The following is a 16,083-nucleotide window of genomic DNA, read 5'->3' as shown; positions in this document are numbered from 1 at the left end:
CTTTATGACCGCCGACAATATTGGACCGAGGATATTACATGACAGGGCTTCACTTGACTTACTATTTAAAGTAAATCTACAGTATCTGACCTACTATGACGATTTCGAGTTTACTGAAAGAAGCAAATGTTTCCATCAAAGCGATAATCATTCTAGCAAAATTCAGGGTATGTGAGGTATCAACATCTAATTACAGACAGGCAAACGAGCCTGCATCATGCATCGTGCAACTCATGCAAATGTCCAAAGCAAGGCCAGTATGTGGGTGACCAGGGTGGGGATATCCAACGTGAAGCAAAGGTTTTTGGAAATGAAGCTAAAAAGCCAAGAAGCCAAGAAGCCAAGAGGAAAAATAAAAAGACAAGAGGGAGAGAAAGGAAAATGGTATATGTTTAGTGCTTCTTCAGTCCAAAAATGACAATGACTGAGAATCAATGCAATTATTCCGAGGTCTTCTCCTGCGAGAAGGTCTCCTCAGAGCCAGCCTCAGCGGCTGGGGGCAGCTGGAAAGTGTCCTGCTTGCCGGGTGCGGACTCCATGCCCTTGAACATGGGGCTGGTGCGGTGGAAATAGGTGTGGACGTGGCCCTCAAGGAGGGTATCATCAGTGTCGAAGATCTCATCACCACGCTCCTTCTCAGAAGCCTTCTGAGCCATAAGGGCCTCCCACTCAGCACGGTACTCCTCGACCTTCTGCTTGTAATCAAGCTCGGCATCGTAGAAGCGGCCCTTGCGCAGAACAAAGCGTTCCCACCAGGACAGGTGCTTGGGGTGCACGGCAGGGCCGTGGTAGTCCTCCTCGCGGTTCTCACGGATACACTGCCAGCGGCGCTCCTGCTCCTTCAGATCGAGACCGGTGGTATCGGGAAGGAAGGCCAGGGTCACGACAACACCGGCGAGACCAAACCAGGGAACGACGTAGAACTTGGTCTGGGTATCGATGTAGTTGTAGAGAACGGAGGCCAGCAGAGCACCAGCCTTACCAGCGGCAGCGGAGATACCGTGAGCGGTGGCACGGATGGGAGTGGGGAAGACCTCGGCAGCGACCAGGAAGGTCACACAGTTGGGTCCAAACTGGTTGAAGAAAGAGCTGAGGAAGTACATAGCCTGGAACTCATGGATGTGTTCCGCAGAGGTGTAGTACTTGTAGTGGAAACCAGGCACCACAAAGAGAACGAACATCACGAGGAAACCCACAGTCTGCATCCACTTGCGACCATAGAGCTTGTTGTCCACAAGGAACGAAGCCAGGTAGTAGCCGACGAGGGAGACACCGACGTTAACCAGGTTCCACAGCCAGGTAGGCATAATCGAACTGGTGGCTGGGCTGATGACAGCAATGAATTCACTCTGGAAAAGCTTGTTTCCGTAAAAGAAGACATCGTTGGCGAACCACGCACCAGCGGTAGCGATCAGGCGGGGGCCGAAGTACTTGAAGGTAAGACGCAGAGACTCGACATCGTAGCCGGTGACAGATGCCTTCTTCTTAGCGGCAGCCAGCTGCTTGCTAGCGGCCTTCATGTGGTACGCACGGTAGTAGACAAGCCACAGAGTACCGACAGCAGGGATTGCGAAGGAGACACGGTAGGTCCACTGGGCCGAGACGGTCGAGTAGGGGTCGTTACCGCTGCCGTGGTGAAAGATAAGCAGCAGGAGAATGAGCAGCACCTGGTTGAAGAATTGACCCCAGCCCTGCATCAAGAAGGCACTAGTGACCTTGCGACCACGGTGCAGACGATCCTCCTTGGTGGAGATCTTACCAGAGCCGACGGCGTTCTCCATACCAGAGGTGGCGGTCATAGGGTACTCACCACCTAAATCATGTTAGACGCGCGGTTCACATATAAATGGAGTGAAAAAAAGTGAGAGAAGCGCCGAACTTACCAACACCAACAGAGTAGAAGAACAGAGACCAGGCGTAGCAAATGACCCAACCATTCTGGGTCACACCCCAGGCGGCAGTCAGCATGATCAGACCAATAAACATGATTGTAGCATCCTGAATCAGACCCCAGCGACGGCCAATCCTGCATTGATTGGTTAGCAAACGCGATGAACCGCAACTGGCTACTCGGGTCCCGGGGGAAGGAACCGACAAAAAAAAGGGTAAGCTTACCAGTCACCAACGACACCAACCAGAATCTGGCCCACAATAATACCGATAATTTCCAGGTAATCGACGGCGTTCAGCCACTGCTTATCACAGATCTCGTGGGTGTCCCAGCACTCCGGGAAAGTTTTCTGGAAGAGGGGCTTGATGTTGCCAATGGAGAACAGCACATAACCCTCGAGACCGAGACCAGCACCGGGGAGAACCATGTTGCGGAAGTAGTAGGAGATGGGAGACAGAGGGTCCTCCTTGATCATGGACCAGATGCCGCTGAGCTCGCGCTTTGTCTCCTGGGCATCGTACGAGCTGACGAACTTGACCTTCTGGGCCAGAGGCAGATCGGCCCAGTACACGCCGTCCAGGGTGTAGCTGTCATCGGGGCGGATGAGACGGTCGAAGGCACCCTTCTCATTCATGTCCATATCCTCCAGCGGATTGTGTGTGCCGCTCATATCGGGCCCATGGGGGGCGCGAGGACCAAAGTCGGCCATGGCGGTGGCTTACTCGTTGCTTCGCTTGGCGATTGACGGGCAAGTATTGGCAATGCTTGGACCGAGGAATCCTCGAATGGGGAGGCAGTAGGTAGAGGTCGTGATGACCACGAGAGATGGCGTGGCTGCAGGCCAAGTCCGGCGATCTCGAGGACTTTATATACGGGACGGCGGTCGTGGGAGGCGGCGGAAGAAGAAAAAGAGAAGCAGGCCGACGAGCAGGCACACATGCTCCCGAGCTCAACTCTGATAAGTCGGTGGCGCGGAGGATCCACTGGGGTGGTCGCACTTGGCGGATTCGACAAAAAAGTCTGCCGGGGCCAGAAGTGGCCCTGAGAGTGGGTGGCACTCCATGTTGCTGGAGTAGGCAACGGAGGGAAGTGGGGAGGCGCAAGATGCGTTTCTCCAGTGGCTCCAAACGACGAAAACAGCAGTGGAGCCGTGCTGCGTGCAGGAGTGGCCGCCAGCCAATCACCAGAGCACGTGGTGGCAGAATCTCCCCTGTCTGGAGAAGAGATTTTTGGCTGACCTAAGCGGGCCGGCTTAGGTAACGCCAGAGCCTCGCGAATTATCAGCAAGAACCAGCAATACTCCGAGGGTTGTATGGAAGGCGTGGAAGCAATTGGAGATTCTATGGCTCCCGCCGGTGCCGACTCGGTCCGGCACACGTTGGCTTCCATGTTCCCAGGCCGGTCGCCTCAGATCGCCTCAGATCGCCTTCCGTCGCCTGTTGCGGACGGTTTGAGAGAACGAAAAGAGAGAGACCCACCGGCCTCACCGCCTACGCAAAAGAGATTCCTGTGATCCGCGAAAAGTGGATCCCGACGGTTTTACACTTCACACCTTTCAACCACATTTGCCGCGCGCACGCGACACCTGGAATCGGGAATTTGGTCTCAGGTCTCGAAGCACGACACGATGGGGCTCGGCTGCAATTCCATGTGCTCTCGGTCATTCACACGCAGACGCAGCTCTCCCCCTCCCCCAATACTCCCCCCCCTTCCCAAACGATCATCGCCTCGAGGTCTCGCCCGGGCACCAGGGTGCCCTTTTCACGACGCACTAGAGACTCGCATCGGGCGAACAGGATGACATCCATCGTCTCTCCATCCTTGCATGTACACACGTGCAGATTTGCCAAGACAAGCCGGATCAGGCCTCGTCCCCTCCGGGTTGTTGCTCCGAACTGGTTACTCGACGTCTGACGTCGGCACGGAGGGTTTAACTTCGGCGCTAGCATCTGGGGGCTGCATCTTATCCCCCGCCAGTTAAATCCCCCCGCTGAGCCCATGTGCACCCCTGGACTACACTTGTTCGCTGGACCCCAGGCCAAACCCCCTCCCCGCCCATCCCGTCCACCCCCAGTTCTCCCGACTATCCCGACTATCACCTCAAGCCCAAACAGGCTGTTCTCAACGATCGCTGCGCGCATTGTCCTTCCTGGCTGGCCAGGATGCCGTTCCGACCTGTCTGATTCCGCCAAGAGGATCCCTCTGTGACAGAGTCGGGAGATGTAAAGGTGATCTTATTGGTTCTGTCTTAAAGCTAGCTAAGAGGGTGCTAAGGGTCAGGTGACCCAGATTAGAGGGTAACACCCTCCCTCGAGTTTCGTGCTCAATTCCCTCGCTTTGTATGGACGCCCGCTGCGGGCTTGGCATTCATCCAAGGTCGAGGTCCGATATCAAACTCGCCAGCTCATATGGTTCGATGCATTACGAACAAGGGCTACGTTGCCACCCCCATGCGCCTAGGCTCAGGTGGCACTCCCATCGTGCTGGCAAGTCGGTCTTGGCCAAAGGCTTGCCATTGCTTACCATTGCTTGACCAATATTGGCTGCTTCCATGGCCGAATACCAAGGCCATTCAAGCCCGTCGAAGCTCTTCTGAGCGACGCCCTACACCCCCCTCGGTGACGCCGCAAGGCTTGGTCGTGGTCACCACGTGGGGAAATGCTGGTTCCCAGTGCTTCTTGGTTCACTCCATCCTTCAAGCCCTCGAGAAGCACGGGAGTATGGCCGTCCGATGCTGCCAGACTGCTTCGCAGCCCGGCTTGCTCTCTTGCGTCCTTGTTCGGCGTTTGCCTTGTCTTTCAGAAAAGGGGGGTGATATGGTGATGTCGTTGGTCTCCACTGGAGCTCTCTGCAGGGCACCGCCGCATGACACAGAGTTCGCGTGCATGAACTTTTCCTCTCTTTTTTTTTTTTTTTTATTTTTATTTTTATTTTCGTTTTATTATTTATTATTTATTTTTATTCATTTAGGGCCTCTCATTTATTCCCAGGGGCTTGCCGGTGTGGCTGCCGGGACGATCTGGGCTGGCGAAGCCCACTTCCTGCACTTGCCCGGCCACCAATCTCGCGGATCCTGCAGTGATCAGCCATCCAATGGGCAGGCTTCGGTGACATGATACTAGGTTCCCGATGGCGAGGAGCCCCGTGGAATCAGCCCAGTCATCCCATTGGAAATTGCCACCGGCACAGGGCGCGCCTGGTCTTCCGGAAGCTTTGGAAGCATTCTAGAAGGTTGCCCGACTGGGTTGTTTCAGCGCCTGGGCGCAGCAAGTCCCTCCCTGCGTTGGCCAAGCGGATCGAATCCCATCAAGGCAGAGAGGGTGAGATTGAATCCGGCGATGAAATAATTACTGCACAGGCAGGACACGAGGTAAATCCGTGCCGGACTACTGGTCCTCCCAGTGCCCGATTCATGAGTCAGTTTTCCTCTCTCTTCTCAGCCCCCAACTCTGCATTTTCCTCAACGAGGTGGTATTCCCTCGAGATTGCCCTGCTCGTCTTGTGCACATGCTCTTTCTTTGCTGGACGTGCTAGCCCCTTTTCGTAAATCGCAAATCCTTTAGACCTGAACTATCACCACAGCACTGACGAACCAGTGCCCCATCGCTCGCTCGGGTGATGACCCTGAAGACGCTACGCGTAGCCTGATCAATTAGTGGCCGTCTGGGGGCGTATTTTGTCTTCTCTTACATCCATGATGAGGTGGAGATCCACCTCAGCCGGGTTTGTCGCGTAGAAATGCTATGTTGGATGGGGGTTGCGATTGGACCATACACTGACGATATTAATTAACTCACGCAACAATAGCTCATTTCATGACACACAGACTGCCTTGCAACTAAAAAGTGGCGTTTGTCTGTTCAGCTGGACCGTAGGCTGGTCGCGGTGGTCGCATTCCAGTGCGAGATGAGTTCCCCTCGCGTCGGACTCGACCCTCTTCCATTGTTTCCTGGCTTCGCCTCAAGATATCATACTCCCATGAGTTCTCCTAATGAACAAGGAGACAGAGTCTTCATGGATTCCATTCAGTGTTTTTTTCTACGTTCATATGTGAGGGTCAACTCTTGATAATGGTGATGAAGGGGCGTCCGGGACTTAGGGCACGATCCGCCAAGCATGCCGGGGTCGCTCTGCATCAGACCATATCAACCACCAAGCACCAGCTAACTTATTTCCTCAACCTACAATGAACACCTACTCTTAGAATCTACAGCATCCTCTTCCTACATCCCAAGCTCTGCTGAGATTGCCTAAAATAACATTTTCTTCCCCCTCTTATCGCCTCAACCTGCCCTCCCCGATCAACAAGATCGCCAGTGGCTGGCAGCATTCCAAACGCAGGCCGGGGGGACCCCCACACAGATCCCAGGAATCTTATACTGCCCCTGCAACCAACGAGACGCCCGCACCGTCGCGGAACCAAGGCTCTCCAGAATGGACAGTGCCAGCGGACCGTGATAAGACGACCTCGATCGTTGCGACACATGCCTCGGGTCATTTTGTCCGCGTGACCGAGGACGCCTCTGATATGCGATCTGGTCAAGTCTATGACAGACAGCCCTGCGACGGAATGATGGCTTAATGAGTGCAATGGAGGGGCGACGCGCGACGCGAGTCGTCGCCGTATATAAGAGAAATTGGCGGGATGCGAGCTCGTAGACAGTGGTTTTGGATTGGTTCCATGTGGGCAATTCTCTTCTCTTGTCGATCTCATTGATACTAGTGCTTCGGGTTAGTTGACATCCCCTACCGCGAGGCTTGACTTGACCTTGGGTGGTTACTGTGATCTATATCGCGACCTTTATGCAGAGATGCTGATATGATCACTTTGCCCTGTTAGGTCTCTTGTCGCTCTCCTCCCCGGCTCACTTCTCGACATCACACTCGACCTGGAGGGCTCACTCGTCCCCAGCTCTACGCACCAGCGACAGTTCGATTGAACAGCGGAGAGGGTCAACTCCCGGCGGCGCAGACACTCGTGTAGATCAGCACCGGCGCGGCAGCACGCGCGCACCCGCAAGCCGCGATGTTCGATCTCAAAGCATTCTTCCCGACGCTGACGGCTTTCATCGCGTTCATAATCACGCTCTGCTGCCTCTTCGCTGGTACGCAGAAGAACCTTCTCAACGAGGCAGATCTCCTCACGGTATGTGCCAAGAAAGACCAAGGCCCTAACATACGCGCGCACGCCCGCCGCGGCACTTGTCCGCCATTTGCTGACCTCTTTCTCTCTTGTTATCAAGCTATACACGCCCGAAGGCAGCTCCACCGATGTCGCACACGACTTCTACTCCATCCATGTGATGTCGTACTGCCAGGGCACCGTGGGGACGGCAGCACCCGGGTCGACTGACTTCGTGCGCAATGTGACGGGGTGCTCGAACCGAACAATCCTGTTCTCGTTCGACCCGACGGATGCCTGGCCGCGGGAGATCAGCCATGGGTCGACGCTGGAGTGGCCGCGTGTGATCAGCGACGATTTCCATGCGTTCCGGATGACGAGCCGGGTGATGGCGGTACTGTATATCATCGGTGTGGGCGCCGTGGGTATGGTGCTGTTGTTGAAGTCGGCCTCGCTGCTCCTGCCACGCATGCAGTATGGCATCTTTGAGTTCGGGTTATTGGTGGTGAGTCCTCAACATTTTTCTTTTGCCCTTTGCTCTTCGTCTCTCTATTATTTGGTCTTCCTTGTTCGCCCGAAGCTGACCCGGCATTGCATGTCTAGCTCGGATCACTCAGTATCAGCATTGCGTCGATTATCGCGACGGTGCTGGCCTTCGAGTTCGTGGCCCTGGTCAACGCCCACGGTGACGGGTCCAACGTATCCGCGCGGTATGGCGAGAAATTCCTCGGCATGACCTGGGCGTCGACAGGGCTGCTGCTTATCGGCAGCATGGCCAGTTTCCTGAACGTGTTTGTCCGGGGTGCGTACGTACCGCCGGCGGCGATGCCCGCAGGCAAAGACGAAGAAGAGGGGTATTAGGAGCGGAGAGCGGGGCTATGGTGGGGAAGAAAGGACAATGCACATGTGGGATTTGGGGTTCACGAGGAGGGAGGGGGGAGTGTGGGAGGGAAGGGATGAAAACGCCCAGCGATAGTCGCAAGGCCCATGGAGCAGGGGCCCTACCGCGGCCAGAGAATCGGAAACGTGTCGCGATATTCGCGCGGCCAGGGAAACCACTCGCACGCTTGAGCGGCATGATTGTGGATTATTTTGTGTCCTTTGAACTTTCCCCCCTACTTTTTCTACTAGTATATTGACGGCATATGCCACTGAATGAAACTACGTCCTGGAAACGCCGAAATCCAATGGAAGCCTGCAGCTGGGGGCCCCATCCCTCCGTTCTCTCTCCGGACCGTCTGTGCCTGACTGGCATGGTTGCAAACCCAACTTGCTGCGAGGGTGTCCCATGGCCGTGTGTCTCAAGGGGGTGGTCTGCTGTTACTTCGGGGACCCGAGGTCTCACCAATGGCGCGCGGTGAGTGGTCTGGGATGCATCCCAGCCGCAGGTACCGAACGTGCAGGCGGTCCGATTAGGCAACGGAGGGAGGGAATGACGAGTCTGGACGGGGACTCCCCGAGTGGACGGAGAGGAAACGGAGAACGAAGGGGGTGGTATACCGAAGGCAGAACACACCGGGTTGGAAAGCGATGGAAGAAGCCAGAGCGGGCGAGGCACGAATCGCATCAACCTCGGCTGGCCTTTTAACGGCGTCGTCCAAAGAAAAAACTGGGTCTTTTCGTCTTGGCCCTGTCGTTCATCCGACGTCACCAAAAGTGGAGAAATCGCCAGCCGATCCTAACCAGCGATTATCGCGTATCAGATAGCCCGGGGGGAGGGCAGGGGAGATGGCCCATGCTCTTCTTCAGCCCAAGAGCCCGAATCTGACCATATACGGGGTAGTATGGAGTTGCAGGGTCGTAATGTAGGACCACTGTCCTCCGGATGAATGGGGAGACGGGGTAAACAAGGGAGACGGAGGGGCACGGAGGGGCCTGAGAGAAAGAGGAAAAGAGGGAAAACGAAGGCGCTTTGATGAGTGGTTGACGAGGGCGTTAGGGGGGCACGTTGGTTGGTTGGCCGGCGTATCGGCGGGCTATTCCCGGCTCAGCCCCCGGGGAGACGCCCAAAGGGGCCCAAAGGGGGCCCTGGGCCTGGAGGACCTCCAGGCCCTCTGCCACGGGCTTTGGGCCTCCGTAAGACCCCGGGACCAGACCTGCCTGTGCGACCCCGGAATAGGCAGGGGGTCAAAGGTTTCTCAGGGTTCGGCCGGCTATCGCGAGGGCGACTGGCGGGAATTCCCGGACGTAGTCGCAAGAACCATGTCCGCCGTCCGCACTGGCGGTCCGGTGAGACCGTTTCAGACCATGGAAAGGACACGCTAGGGAAGATGAGGATGAGATGCGCGTGTTAGATTGGAGAGATTATCGGGAAAGGCATGTCGCGAATAATCAACTAACTGTCGTCCGGAGCGGGTATAGTCGCTGCGCTGCGGGAGTATTGAGTCAATCATCGAGCCCGCGGGAGTGGGGAAGGCCGGCCAGAGGGCGAGAGGGGAGGGACACGATAGTCGAATGAGGATTAGAGCGCCAGTGGGCTCGTTAGTTCCCGGCGCGACTTGCGACGAGGTTGCTAGTGGGCGACTATGGAAGTATACGTGCGACGAAGTATAGCGGCGAATCCAGCCCGCAGGAGTATGGGGGGTTACACTTGGGACCGGAGCGGAGGTGACACTGGCCTGGGTCAAAGGGATTGTAGCTGTCGCCGGCTGTCGCTGGCTGCCATGCTGAGGCGGAGACTGCGCGAACAAGGCAATTCACGGGGAGGCAGGACTCTATTTCATCATGTTCTCATCAAGGCGGCGCGCAGACCCGGTCGATGAAGTCATCACCCGCGCGCCCCAAAGTATAATAGTGGGCCTCGGACGATGACACTAGTCGAATGGGCCTTACCAGAACTATGGGGGTTAATGACGGCCATTATAGGACCACTTGAAACGACTTGCTCACGGCCTCGAGCCATTCAGCTCCTTCGCATTCGTGCATCCCCCGTTGTTCCCACCTGCCCTTTCCCTGTTCCTTTCCAGGATCCACGACCACAGCGCTTGCCCTCAAACCCCCTCAATCCAGTCTTGCCTGGTGTCATCGCCAAAACTACTTAAGCATCGCTCTTCCCGACTTCCTTATTTGCTTCTGCACAACCCTCTCCTCATCCTTCTTCCCCTCCCCTCCCCATCCAGATCACTCTGCAAGCCACCCGCTCTTAGTTCCTTAGATCATCACAAGATCAAACACCTTAGGCGAAACTTTGCTTCCTTTTGTGATCAACTGATCGACGACTGATCTACGGATCTACCAGCACAACCGGACCTGCTTTCTCTGCCCTCTCCCTGCTACATTCCTGCAACAGTGCATCTGCACCAATCTCGCCTCCAATCACTCCACTCACTTTCTCATCCACATCCCACCTTCACATCCATCAATCATCATGGGTAAGAAGGCGATTCATTTCGGAGGCGGCAATATCGGCCGTGGCTTTGTGGCCGAGTTTCTCCATACGGCAGGCTACGAGGTGGTCTTCATCGATGTGATGGATAGCATCATCTCGGCCCTGCAGACCACCAAGTCATACCAGGTCACGGAAGTCAGCGAGGGTGGCGAGTCCACCAAGACCATCACCAACTACCGCGCCATCAATTCTAAGACGCACGAGGGCGATGTCATCCAGGAGATCTCTACGGCCGATATCATCACCTGTGCCGTCGGCCCCAATATCCTCAAGTTCATTGCCCCGGTCATCGCCAAGGGCATCGACATCCGCTCCACCCCCAAGCCAGTGGCCGTCATCGCCTGTGAGAATGCCATCGGTGCCACGGATACCCTGCGTGGATTCATCGAGTCCAACACCGACTCGGAGCGCCTCAAGACTATGGGGGAGCGGGCCCAGTTTGCCAACTCCGCCATCGACCGCATTGTCCCCGCCCAGGCACCGGACAGTGGGTTGAACGTGCGCATCGAGAAGTTCTACGAATGGGCAGTGGAGAAGAAGCCCTTCGGCAGCGTGGGCCACCCCGACATCGCCGCCATCCACTGGGTTGACAACCTGGAGCCCTATATTGAGCGCAAGCTGTTCACTGTCAACACCAGCCATGCCACTGCCGCCTACTATGGTCGCTACGCCGGCAAGAAGACCATCGCAGAAGCGATGAAGGACACCTACATCCGTGGTGTTGTTGCCGATGTCCTCAAAGAAACCGCTTCGCTCATTGTTGCCAAGCACGAGATCGAGGCCCAAGAGCAGCAAGAATACGTCGAAACCATCGTCAGCCGCATTTCCAACCCGTTCCTGGAGGACAGTGTCGAGCGTGTTGGCCGTGCTCCTCTGCGCAAGCTGTCTCGCAAGGAGCGCTTCATCGGCCCTGCTGCCCAACTGGCCGAGCGAGGCATGAAGTATGAAGCCCTGCTGGGCTCGGTTGAGATGGCTCTCCGCTTCCAGAACGTCCAGGATGACGAGGAGAGTGTCGGTCTCGCCAAGATTCTCAAGGAGAACTCTCCGGCAGACGCTACCGTTCAATTGACCGGCCTGGAGCGGTCACACCCATTGTTCGCGGCTGTTGTGAAGGTGGTGGATCAAGTGCAGTCCGAGGCCAAGTACGTAACCCTAATTCCCGTTTCTCGGGACTATCTCCCGGCGCGTGTGTTTCGCCATCAAATACTAATTTGATTCAATAGGGAAACGGGCCAGCCGCGCATTTAAGTGTTATTCTTCACTTTTTAGCGGGATCCTTCGAGTCGCATGGGATATGGCGAATACACGGTGTACCATGATCGGGTTCTCTTTTGTTTCTTTTGTTTCTTTTATTTCTTTTATTTCCTTTTTATTGCCCCTCCCTCCCATTCCTGGGCCTCTAGCAGATATGACTTAACGACCTTGACTTGGTGCAGTAGGAATAGCATCAAAACTGTCTCAATATGCTTTTTTACCACACACTTCCTTTGCATCTTCCAGTCGATCGTAAGCTGTAGCGGGCTCCGTAATTTGCATCCTACTAGTATGCTATTTGGGAATTCTAGAACCTGATAGATCATCCGGGGAGAACACTCAAGCCATAGGTAATACTGAGACAACTCTTTCTTGAAACATTGACATAATGTCTATTAATCACTCTTGATCACTCGTGAGTCTATCAACACCCGCCTTTTTATAACTTACTATCCTTCCAAGCTGGCGCCCTCTTCTCCACAAACGCCCTCAGCCCCTCCTTAATATTCTCGCCCTCATACAACCGCCGCACCCACGTCTCATTCAACATCACCGTCGCCTCGTCCGCGCCAATCCCCTCCCATCCCAGCTTCACGCCCTCACGACTCACCAGCACCGCGTCGGGGCTATTCGCCGCAATCTCCCCAGCGACCTGCACCGCACGCCGCACCACCGCCTCATTTACCCCCTCCACATTCCCCTTGTCCAAGCCCCCCACATCAACCACCTCATTTACCAGCCCCCACTCCGCCACCTGTGCCGCGCTATACGCCCGCCCTGTCAGCACCATCTCCATTGCCCGCTGCTTGCCCACCGTGCGCACCAGCCGCGGCAGCGCCCCCGCCATCGCCACCACCCCGCGCTTCACCTCCGGCAGGCCCAGCGTCGCCCGCGACGACGCAACCACCAAATCTGCGTTGATTATCATCTCCGTCCCGCCGCCGAAGCAGAGCCCGTTTATCGCGGCGAGCACAGGCTTGCGGCCTTTGCGGCGCGCCAACCCGCCGAAGCCGGTGGACGGGGTGGGCGCTCTGCGGCCGCTAGATTGTGCAGAGGAGTTCCATTCTGTGAGGGTTTATTAGCGGTGTTGGGTGAGAGTGTTAACGGCGAGTGTGGTGGGGGTTTTTTTTTGTTCGGGGGATGGGGTGGAGGGAATGTTTCCATTTTTGGATTTTGGGTTTGGCAGGCCTGGGGAAAGGAAAGGTGGAGGTGTGGTTGGTGTTTTGGATTCAGGGGGATTTGGGATTTGGGATTTGGAGCTCTTTGTTAGGGTGGTGAGGATGCAGGAAGGGAATTAATAGAAATAGAAACGGGGTGGTGGTGAAGGAGAATGGGGTTATATAGAGTAAGCGAAGTAAGATGTTGGTTTTTGGTGCTATTTCGGGAAACCTTGACACTTGCCCTTAAGATCGGCGCCGGCACAAAAGGCGCGGCCCTTGCCAGTGATAATGCCCACACGCAAGCTGGGCTCCTCGTCGAGCCACTCCCACACATCATGGAGGTCGCTGTGGCCTTGGGAGTTGATGCAGTTGAGGTCGCGGGGCCGGTTGAGGGTGACGAGGAGGATGTGCGGAGCTGGGAAGGAGAGAAGCGCGTGTTGCGGTTGCGGAGGTGGAATGGTAAAATTGGGCATGGTGGGGAGGGTGTGATGGGACGGGGTTGGAAAAGTAGGTTGTAGGAATTGTATTTCGGTTCTCCTTTTTCTTTGGCAAGGAAAGGGGGAAATGTAGATTGAGGTGAATTGGGTGAGGTTGGAATAGAAGATGGGTTCGGGCGGGTGTTAAATGCGGAGAGAGCTAGAGATGCCGAGGGCCGATGTGGAGTGCGGAGACGATTAAGAGAAATTCGAGCTGATAGAGAACTAAAATGCACATCCGAGGGTGTGATGAGGATACACGTTTGCAGAATGAAGCTACAAGCCTACTTGGGTCCGTCATTTGAGATTGAAAAATAAAGGGATATGATATTTGCTATAATGTAACTCGCAAAAGTGGTGTATTCTGCTACCGTCGGTTTACCTCGGTATATGGGCAACTTCAAAAAGAGTAGTCGACCTCCCTCTTTCCCCGTCCCAAAGTTGAACGCCAGTAAATAAGAACGCTTCCGAGAAAAGCACAGCGCAAATCACAAATAAATGTGGATATCAAGCCAGATACAGACACAAAAACAATGCAAACCCCATGAACAAGTGGGTCACAACGACCACAGACTTAGACCTAGAGACTAAGCCTTGTTGATCCATCCACTGTGCACCATAAAATCGTAAATGCGACTGGCCTTGTTGCTTTCAATCTGGTAAAGGGAGATGTTAATGAGATTCAAGAGAGAGAAGGTCTGAATAACCAGATGGGCGAAACGAACCTTGCAAATCGTACGTGCATCCTTCTTCTTGAGGTTGCCACCTTGCTTCATGGCTTCCTTCAGCAGCGTCTCCTTAACCACCAGGTATGGCTTCGGCATCAGACGTAGCATGTTGCACACTTCGGCCTCCTCTCGGGTCAGCAGGTGAAGGTCGGCTGCTCCCTCGTCATCTAGTTTCCAAGCAGGCACACCGCTCAACGGCTGCACAACAAATTTAGTTTTGGCCGGTTGAGGCGGGGCGCCATCGCCGTTGACAGCAAACATCCGGTCAAAGTCGTTTAGAGGAATTTCAGCAGGCTCTGGCTGTTTGTGGGGGTTAGCAGCTTGCTGGAGTCGTAGAGGCAACTCGGGCGTAGTCAGCTGAGTTGCAGCCGAAGGGCCTTCTGGTAGTTGAGCCTGTTTGGGGCGAGCACTGGCAAATCGATCAAAGGATCCCTGAGGGATCATTCGCTGCGCACGGGACTGCTTGTCCTGCTCATATTTCTCGCTGGCTTTCAAATCGCCAATGCCCATCTGCCGCCATTCTTGTAACTGTGAGATGGCTAGGCGAAGGTTGTGTTCGTATTCAAGTCCTTTATTTAGGTCCTCAAAGTCCTTCTGGTTCATCATTCGGGCCAAAGGCTTCGCTTTGTTCAAAAGATCGCGCTCTTCTTTGGAGCGCTTCTTCTCCAGCGCCGTATTCTTCCGATATTCCAGTAAATTATGCTGGAATAGGATTTTCTTGCGCTCTGTACGCGCCGTGAGTCGTGAATTGTAAATATCAACCACGGTCATCTTGAGCTCGGCTTCAGCATCAATCTCGCCGTTGGGCCCGATACCCGCGCCGGGCTCAAACGCCATATGCTGTACAGCCTCCTCTGCATCATTGAGGAACTCTGTCTCGAACTCCAATCGACCTGGCATGTAGCCCTGAACTTCGTGACACGCCGGTACACTGGCGGTAGGCTTCTGTTTGGGGGTTGTGGGAGGTGCCGCCTTGGTCGCCTCCTTGCGCTCTTCGATGCGGCGTTTCTTACGCGTCTGGAACTCCTCCTTCGAGATCGCATCCTGAAGGCTCCTATCCTCCGGGTCGGCTCGGTCGGGGAGTGGGAAGTTGGAGCTGTTTATGTAGGTTTCGATATAATGATCACGCACTTCGTCCTTGGTACGGTAGCCACCGATATGGTCGGCGATGTCGGCCCATGAGCCGAGACCATAGATCTCCGCACCCTCCAGCAGCAGAAGCTCTTCATCTGCACCCCAGTCTTCTTGGAAAATCGGCACGGAGTTCTGTTCGATGACTTGAAAGGGGTGGGAGGATGGGTCGTGATTTTTGGAGCTCTCCCCAGCTGCAAAGCAGGGGACACAAAGATCGTATTCATGGCAGACGGGGTGGGCGCACGAGATGCGGACCTATGCGATACAGTCGCGATCAGTATGAATTCTTCTCGTTCGGGTCGCGATGTCAGATCTTACAGTGGATGTGACGTCGACCGAGCACACGTCGCAGTGGAACTTGGTGCCGGCCTCGGTGCCGCGCGAGGCGGTCTTTTTGCGTATTACACCCATCGACCCTTGGATCCTTTCATCCTCCGCTGAGTCCGACGCCGTCGCGAAATCCCAAATTCGCCCTCCAGAGATCTGAGAGGGCACCGAGGTTGGGTGAGGGGGGAGGTGGCTGAGAGGGGAGACGTCGGAGTTGAGGTTTGAGATCCTGGGGGTACTAAGATCTCCGCAGATCGGGTGGGGAGATGTTCCGAAACAGCAATGAAACCACCACTGGACACAATCGCGTTCTGATTGAGGCTGATGGAGGCAAGAAGGAGCAATTGGAGGCTTTGTTGCAATGATTGGGCTGTGGTCGAGTCCGCTGAAGGTGGTTTCCAGATGTTCCCAGTGAAGCCGCCCTTACGGTGGCGCCCGGTGCACTGCCTCAGTGTGGCTGCGCAGGTTCACGGTACGGGTATCGTTCCCGTATTGTCACGATTTGGTCACCAGGAACAGCCCTACGGACACCCGCCCAATCACGTGCCGTGCCACTGTATTCTCACGTAATGATCCCCACGCCTGAGGCAGCCACTTCCCCTC

General features: G+C 55.3%; 5 protein-coding genes across 5 annotated transcripts; 2 read left to right on the top strand and 3 right to left on the bottom strand.

Moving 5' to 3' along the window:
• Positions 1-440: 440 nt before the first annotated feature.
• Positions 441-2,600, bottom strand: N7462_011344 (putative MFS phosphate transporter; the record flags this gene model as incomplete). The annotated part of the gene is made up of 3 exons (XM_057083058.1): positions 441-1,813; positions 1,884-2,026; positions 2,116-2,600. The coding sequence occupies 3 exons, from the start codon at positions 2,598-2,600 to the stop codon at positions 441-443; spliced, it is 2,001 nt and encodes a 666-aa protein (XP_056928413.1).
• Positions 2,601-6,917: 4,317 nt separating this feature from the next.
• On the top strand, positions 6,918-7,865 carry N7462_011343 (SUR7/PalI family protein; the record flags this gene model as incomplete). The annotated part of the gene is made up of 3 exons (XM_057083057.1): positions 6,918-7,037; positions 7,135-7,518; positions 7,617-7,865. Coding segments are annotated over 3 exons (753 nt in total), but the record flags the coding sequence as incomplete, so codon positions are not given.
• A 2,515-nt stretch (positions 7,866-10,380) lies between these two features.
• On the top strand, positions 10,381-11,649 carry N7462_011342 (mannitol-1-phosphate 5-dehydrogenase; the record flags this gene model as incomplete). Its single annotated transcript, XM_057083056.1, has 2 exons — positions 10,381-11,543; positions 11,625-11,649. 2 exons carry the CDS (start codon positions 10,381-10,383, stop codon positions 11,647-11,649), a joined length of 1,188 nt encoding a protein of 395 aa, XP_056928411.1.
• A 445-nt stretch (positions 11,650-12,094) lies between these two features.
• Positions 12,095-13,288, bottom strand: N7462_011341 (enoyl-CoA hydratase/isomerase family protein; the record flags this gene model as incomplete). Its single annotated transcript, XM_057083055.1, has 2 exons — positions 12,095-12,720; positions 13,045-13,288. 2 exons carry the CDS (start codon positions 13,286-13,288, stop codon positions 12,095-12,097), a joined length of 870 nt encoding a protein of 289 aa, XP_056928410.1.
• A 590-nt stretch (positions 13,289-13,878) lies between these two features.
• adaB (chromatin-binding transcription regulator ADA2) lies at positions 13,879-15,564 on the bottom strand (the record flags this gene model as incomplete). Its single annotated transcript, XM_057083054.1, has 2 exons — positions 13,879-15,408; positions 15,472-15,564. The coding sequence occupies 2 exons, from the start codon at positions 15,562-15,564 to the stop codon at positions 13,879-13,881; spliced, it is 1,623 nt and encodes a 540-aa protein (XP_056928409.1).
• Between the last annotated feature and the right edge of the window lie 519 nt (positions 15,565-16,083).

This window comes from Penicillium macrosclerotiorum (genome assembly GCF_028827735.1).
Source record: "Penicillium macrosclerotiorum strain IBT 26536 chromosome Unknown utg000011l_segment0_segment0, whole genome shotgun sequence".
Taxonomy (NCBI): domain Eukaryota; kingdom Fungi; phylum Ascomycota; class Eurotiomycetes; order Eurotiales; family Aspergillaceae; genus Penicillium; species Penicillium macrosclerotiorum.
Note: the sequence above shows the minus strand (reverse complement) of the source record. Positions and strands in the feature narration are given on the sequence as shown.